The sequence below is a fragment of the Alosa pseudoharengus genome, unplaced genomic scaffold, assembly GCF_046254945.1.
Source record: "Alosa pseudoharengus isolate Yale_2024_CS ecotype anadromous, Long Island Sound unplaced genomic scaffold, YU_APseudo_1.1 YU_APseudo_1.1_scf_1, whole genome shotgun sequence".
Lineage (NCBI taxonomy): Eukaryota > Metazoa > Chordata > Actinopteri > Clupeiformes > Clupeidae > Alosa > Alosa pseudoharengus.
The window spans coordinates 42,156,631-42,164,130 of record NW_027468564.1 but is presented as its reverse complement, the minus strand read 5'-3'; the positions used below and the strand labels follow the sequence as shown (position 1 = coordinate 42,164,130).

The 7,500-nt window shown below is 44.4% G+C and overlaps 1 protein-coding gene across 1 annotated transcript in view; it reads left to right on the top strand.

Moving 5' to 3' along the window:
• The window catches only part of strn (striatin, calmodulin binding protein), a 64,622-nt gene that overhangs the window by 24,831 nt on the left and 32,291 nt on the right, over window positions 1-7,500 (top strand). Inside the window, exons 3-4 of the mRNA XM_076280206.1 lie at window positions 1,289-1,362; window positions 2,599-2,677. Coding sequence (XP_076136321.1) covers window positions 1,289-1,362; window positions 2,599-2,677 — 153 coding nt within the window. The remainder of the gene's footprint in view (window positions 1-1,288; window positions 1,363-2,598; window positions 2,678-7,500) is intronic.

The following is a 7,500-nucleotide window of genomic DNA, read 5'->3' as shown; positions in this document are numbered from 1 at the left end:
CTCTTTATTTCCTTTTTTCTCTTTCTCAACCTCTCTCATCCCTGTCTCTCTCTCTCATCCCTCTCTCTCTCTCTCTTTACTTCCTTCCTTCTCTCTCTTTCTCTCTTTTATCTCTCTCCACCTCTCTCATCCATCTCTCTCTCTCTCTTTACTTCCTTCCTTCTCTCTCTTTCTCTCTTGTCTCTTTCTCAACCTCTCTCATTCCTCTCTCTCTCTCTCTCTCTCTCTCAGTCTCTCATGACTCATGTATTGCTCCTATTCCCTGTTGTCCTCCATGTTGTGAGGGGGAATCCTTGAGCTCCTCATCGTATCCCCCCAAGCTCTCCCAGAGAGACGTGCCAACATACAAACACAGATTGATCAATAATATCATTACTCAAGCCCCCCCCCCCCCCCCATGCAGGACGTGTCGGTCGGTCTTTTGCCCAAGGCTCTGCCCTTCTCATGAACACACCAGCTTAATTATTGACCAGTGTTGTTGAGGTGGTGAGTTCCATCACTCATGAGTTTGTTACACATTCACGTTTACAGAAACAGCGAAAAACGTCCTTCGAAAAGCTCCACTGAAGTACGGCTTATTCAAAGGCGGGGCAGTTTTGAGTAAAAGAAAAGCTCTCGTCTCCTGGTTCTATTACAGGAATCATACACTTTGGTTTCTTTCTTCCTTTTTTCTTTGATGTGGAACTCTGACGAAAAGAGGCTTTTCTTAACCCGAGACTTGACTCGGATTTATCACGGTGTCAGTGTTATGCCCTTAATTACCTTAGGCGTGTTTACGTAAGATAAACGCAAGAAAACAGGGCTGTGCCATGACTCGGTGGTTTTGTGTTCTTCACTGTGCGTCAGCGTCCATTTTTGGTGACCCAGCACTGCCCATGGGGTGGGCCGAAATCACTGACCCCAAATGACACTATCCCCCCTGCAAGCGCATGTGGGTGCGTGCGTGCATCCATGTGTGTGTGCGCGCTGATCTTCATTACTTATGGATGATTTCATTAAATTTCTTGCATAAAGCCACATAGATTCCTTTTAAATCATTTAACTTTGATCTTAAATTTAATCCTATATTATGTGCTGTTGAAAAGACCCCCCTCCACACACACACACACACACACACACACACCCACATGCCTCAAGCATTTCATATCTGTGTAATTTTATAGACTCACAAAATCAACTGCAAAACTGTAGCCTTGGCAACTCTGTTGAATCTCTCTCTCTCTCTCTCTCTCTGTCTCTCTCTCTCTCTTTCTCTCTCTCTCTCTCTCTCTCTCTCTCTCTCTCTCAGAGCAAAATATCATAAACTCAAGTATGGCACGGAGCTGAACCAGGGTGATATGAGGCCTCCCAGCTATGACTCAGGTGAGCAGCCCCTCCACATGCCTGTGTACTGAACACGGTGCACTGCACAGCGCTTTATTCACCACACACACACACACACACACACACACACACACACACACACACACACACACACACACACACACACCAACACACACACATGTACACACACACATACATCTTAAGATACCATCCATCATATACGCGCTGATCCACTACTACATGATGCCCCATATAGTGAGTAACTATGCAGCTGATCAATATATAATGCACTCTGTGGAGAATGTGTGGAGGTTTGCTACATAGGGTAAGTCATAAATGGTCTGCCCTTTTGCAGAATGTGATATGCCACTTTCTACTATATGATAACCAGCTTGTAAATAATGTTATGGTGGTGAATGTTAGATTTTGAAATAATAAGAGTTTGAGTAGCTCTAGATGGGAACAAAACAATATCCACTGCAGGCCCTAGAAAAGAAAAAAAGAAAAAAAAAACTTTGGTGCCTACGTTTTCCATACACACACACACATACACACACGCACGCACACACACACACACACACACACACACCTTAAGATACCATCATATGCACACACCCACATACATCCTCACTTTGTAGTCACATGGTCAGGGCTGTGAGGAAACCAGTGGCAGACCAACCATAACAAGAGTCATCTCGCTCTCTCCCTCTCCAAAGCTGCGGAAGTCTACCGAGAGCTCGCCACTCTCTTTTGACGCTATCACAGGGACGATCAGTTATGCTTGGCCGGCGCTGTGGTCACTTGATCAAAAGCAAAGAAAACGGGCCTAGCTTTGCAACCGCACGGCAGTGAGCAAATGTGACCGACCGTCGTGTTTATAAAGTATAACGTTTCAAAGGCCAAATGCTTTGTGTGTTCTAGCAGGCGTAGTGCTGTGTTGTGGTGTGTCCAGAATATGCTTCCATCAGTTTATTTTTCTGTTTGTAAAACATTTTGGTGATCCTAAGAGATAAGACACGTGTGGTCAGTTTTCAGTAGCGAAGGGTCTGCAGAGAGGTGCCTGGTGCGTGTTTCTGTACTTGAGCCTGGAGGTCAGTTCTGTCTAGCTTTACAGTAGATGGGGCAGGACTATACTGATCAACACAAATGTGAAATAGATCTTACTCGGACAGTCATACAGTTTTCAGTTCTTCCTGGCAGACAAGTATTTTGGAATTTGTATTTTCTTAATGATCATTTTGTGTGTGTGTGTGTGTGTGTGTGGGTGTGTTCCAGATGAAGGGAATGACACAGAGCTTCCGGAACCCTCAAATAGCCAGCTGAGCTGGAAGCAGGGACGCCAGCTGCTGAGACAGTGAGTGTGTTGATCACACACACACACACACACACACACACACACACACACACACACACACACACACACACACAGACACACACACATGCTGATCACACACACACACACACGCACACACAGACACACGCTTAAAGAAACACCCACACATGGACACACACACACACACACACACACACTCACGCATTCATGTTATTTATACTCACAGAAACTCGCTCTTAAACCAGGACTGAGATCAATTACTTTTAATAATTTATTTGTTCAAGTTTTATCTTGAAATAGCTGTTTTATTCATGTGAATACTGTTGTGTTCAAAAATGAGGTGTACGCCTGTTTTATGTGGGTGGGTTGGAGAAGTGGTACCGCAAATCTGTTGGAATTTGATCTGAAATATGCACACACAATTAAAAGTGCTTTGACTGCATTTGAACAAAAACTAATTTTGTCCCAAAACACTACAGGAACACTCACACACACACACACACACACACACACACACACACACACACACACACACACACACACACACACACACACACACACACACACACACACAAACTTGCCCTTTCAACCCCAAACCAGTGTGACCTTATCTAATGCTAACTGATCTAATCGTTCTCAAGGGTATTTGTCATACCCCCCCCTCTCTCTGTCTCTTTCTTTCTTTCTTTCTATCTTTCTTTCTTTCTTTCTCTCTCTCTCTCTCACTCTCTTTCTCTCACTCTCTCTCTTTTATTTCTTTCTTTCTTTCTCTTTCCCTCTCTTTCTCTCTCTCTCTCTCCGCGTTAATGGTCATCCATCGCCTTAGTGCAGATTAGGCGTCTTAAACGTGTGACTGTTTGACGAGCTAATCCGTCCAGATCCGGCGCCTTAAAGCATTAGCAAGAGAGCCTGAGAGACCCACAGACTGAATGTGTCAACTCACCCCAGACCCTTGAACTCTGATGCTGAGCTGCAGTCACTGTATTTAGTTGTAAATAGTCAATTGTATGTTTTATATCTTGTTGTTATTTTGTTGTATGTCTCTTTGCACAAAAGTTTCTGGGGCGCGTTTCCCAAAACCATAGTTTTTGGGAACCAACAAAGTTGCTAGCTTAGTTAGCAACTATGGTTTTGGGAAACGCGCCCCTGCTAAGTAACATCGACGTGAAATATCACAGATAGTCGAAAGGTCATTGAATTGAAGGTAAAAAAGTATTGTGTAAAGGGACATGTTATTACTCTATTTGGTTCTATCAAAAGTCGTTGTGTCTGTGAAACACTAAGGTTCTGATGCATGGGGCAACTTTTTGAGCGATGTTGCTGGGCAACCACATAACCAGTTCCATGTGTTCTGATTGGATGATCATGAAAATGTGCCTACTGATGATGAAAGTTCTTTAGAAAACAATATCAGTGGGAACATGCCAGAACCACAATGGTGAGGAACATTGCTCTGCCTGCAACATTGCTTTTTTACAAAAGTTGCCTTGTGCATCATCAGCTTTAGCCTGTGCCTGCAGTTTATACTGGTGAGGAATCAAAATAAAAGGTACTTGGTGAAGAAGCAGAGGTCAAACTGATCTTGTCAAACTGATCAAAACTCGATTTTGATTAGGTGGGCACGCTCTCTGAGCTCCTTGTCAGGTCCTTCTGACTAGTAAAGAGTAGGATAGTATAGAATGGAATGGCATAGCACTTTTTTGTCAGGTCCTTCTGACTAGTAAAGAGTATAATAATATAGAATGGAATGGCATAGCACTGTTATGTCAGGTTCTTCTGACTAGTAAAAGGTAATAATAATATAGAATGACATAGCACTGTTTTGTCAGGTCCTTCTGACTAGTAAAGAGTATAATAATATAGAATGGAATGGCATTGCACTGTTATGTCAGGTCCTTCTGACTAGTAAAAGGTAATAATAATATAGAATGACATAGCACTGTTTTGTCAGGTCCTTCTGACTAGTAAAAGGTAATAATAATATAGAATGACATAGCACTGTTTTGTCAGGTCCTTCTGACTAGTAAAAGGTAATAATAATATAGAATGACATAGCACTGTTTTGTCAGGTCCTTCTGACTAGTAAAGAGTAGAATACTATACAATGTAATGACATAGCACTGTTTTTTCTAGATGGGAAAGTGTCCTCTGCCCAGTCCTGAAACATAAAACCATCATGAGCCCCTTTAGACAAAGTCATCACATCAGACTGAAAATTCTTTAAAAGGCACAGAACGATCACACAACATAAATACCAACCAACAGACTACAGTGGACAAACTGCTGCGGCATGTGATTGGGGGGATTGTCCAGTATTAGTTTGGCTCGGGGTGAGTGGTTTCTAAGGTGATTTATTGTCGGACGAGAGGCCAGAGGGGGTGTGTGGCGCCCCCCTGAGTTTACCACCAGTACTGTCACCTCTCTGTCGCTGTGAAGTACTAGAAGCTTTTGCACTGGAGGAACTTATCATAGTTCCTGTAGTTTTTACCACGTTCACTCTGCATGGAACTAGGGGTTATTGTAGTTCCTGTAACCACAGCTTGCATAACCATTTTAGTTCCTATTTCGCGGTAGGGTCTACTCCCTACACCTAGGACCCTTGACTGACATCAGTGCATGTAGACGTCTGTTTATATTGACACCAGGGGGCTGCAGAGGCTAGGGATATAGAACAATAGGGATTAGAACAGTGGAGGTGTTGAAGGGTCGTCAGTGTGACCTTTCACAAAGGTCAAGGTGTATGGTCAAAGGTCACATGACTGAGACCGAGAGAAAAGTGAGAGGCGTGCTGGTGAAACATGTAGAAATGAGTGGAAGTGTGTGTGTGTGTGTGTGTCTGTGTCTGTGTCTGTGCCTGAAATTGAGAGCACTCATACTTTGTCCACCCTGAACCCTGTCCACAATCTTTCAACACACACACACTCACTCAGACTGACTCGCTCTCTCACTCAGAGACATTTATATACACACACACATACACACACACACACACACTCTCCCTTTCTCATTCTCTCTATTGTCCCTTTCAAAAACACACACCCCCTCTCTCACACACACATAGTCTCTTGCTTACACACCATCTCTTACGCACACACTCTGTCTCGCTCACTATCCCAAACACACACACACACACACACACACACTCCTCTGAACCCGGTGACCCAGACTATCTGAAAGCACAAAGTGAAACAGTAAAGATCTATTACATTGCTGACTGCTTGAAAGGTGCGTGTGCGCGTGCGTGTGTTTGTATGTGGCTGTGTGCTTGAGCAAGAATGTGTATGTTTTGCTTGCTCCGAGTGTGTGTGTGTAATGTGTGTATGTATGCTTGAATGAGTGTGTCTATGTTTCTGCCAGTGTGTGTGTGTGTGTGTGTGTGTGTGTGTGTGTGTGTGTGTGTGTGTGTGTGTGTGTGTGTGTGTGTGAATAGCTCGAAGCAATGAATGGAGGATTGTGTCGGGGCATTCAGCCTTTCCTGTCCCTTTCGAGGCTGGTACAGAGAGAGACGGAGGGGAACGCTCTTCCCATTTTCTCTCTCTCTCTCTCTCTCTCTCTGTCCCTCTCTCTCTCTGTGCACCATCTTCACTCCATCTTATGGTCTTAAAGCTGCACCCCCCCCCCCTTTAAGATGCTGTCGTGTCCACTAGCATCTCTAGCCTCAGACTCGCTCGCTCGCCTCTCCTGCCCTGCACGGAACTTTCTGGAACCGGTCCAGACTTGGCTTTATCTCTGAAAAGTTACCGTCACTGAAACAGCGTGAGGTATGGTATCCGCATTTAATTCAGAGCTGCCATGCACTAGACTTGTCGTGGCAGGTTCTATCATCAGGTCTGTTTGTGTATCTGTTATGTATATAGTTTCCTACAAAGCTCTAGATAGTTTAGGATAGTTGGCTTTGACTTCTTGGAGACCATCAGTTGTGGACTGCCTGTGGAGGCTTAGCTAAATCCACTTTACCTCATTTGAGAAGTGAACTGTTTATCGTGTCGTTCTCGTCTTGTGGAGAGAGTGCAGTGTAGATGAGGTTTGTGTAGTCGGTCACTCGGTCACTGAACAAAGCTGTTCCCAGACATTGATTAGGCCTATTATTCCATCATTATTTATAGCAGAAGATAAACATAATTTTGGCTGAACCTGCAGATGTTGATATTTGAGATTAAACTACAGAATATCATCGCAGCTCCATCTTTGTCGTCTTCCTTTCCTCTGCTGAGAGAGACAGTGGAAGGGAGACACGATGGGGTTTTTTTTGGGGTTTTTTAAGTATATTTTTATGGGCTTTTTATGCCTTTAATGACAGGACAGTGGAGAATGACAGGAAGCGAGTGGGAGAGAGAGTCGGGGTGGGATCCGGAAAGGACCACGGGGCGGGAATCGAACCCGGGTCGCCGGCGTACGGTGCAGGTGCCCCAGCCAGTTGCGCCACAGCTGGGGCCAGACGCGATGGTTCTAAGTCAAGCCTGGGTGCCAGTGTCTGGGTCCCCCTGGCTAACACCAGACCAATTGTTGTCAAAAGAGAATTGATTTGGGAATGTTTCGTTCACTTCTGATTTCCTAAGGGGCATAACCAGAAGTGAAATTGAACTTAAATTGGTACATTAATCCCTTAATCTCTTCAGAGGTACAGCAGATCGGTCTGGGTTCACCCAGGCTACGTGGATATGGTTGCTATGGATGATGCCATTTGTGCTAGTTTCTAGTTTCTCCCTGAATTTTGCTTCATCCTCTGAGCTTGACACGTGTCAAGCGCTGAAGCTGCAGTTTTGGATGCTTGTATAATATTAAAAGTCCTTTCAGAATGATGCATGTTGCACTGGCTGCTGATGGTAGTCGGCACTGCGTAC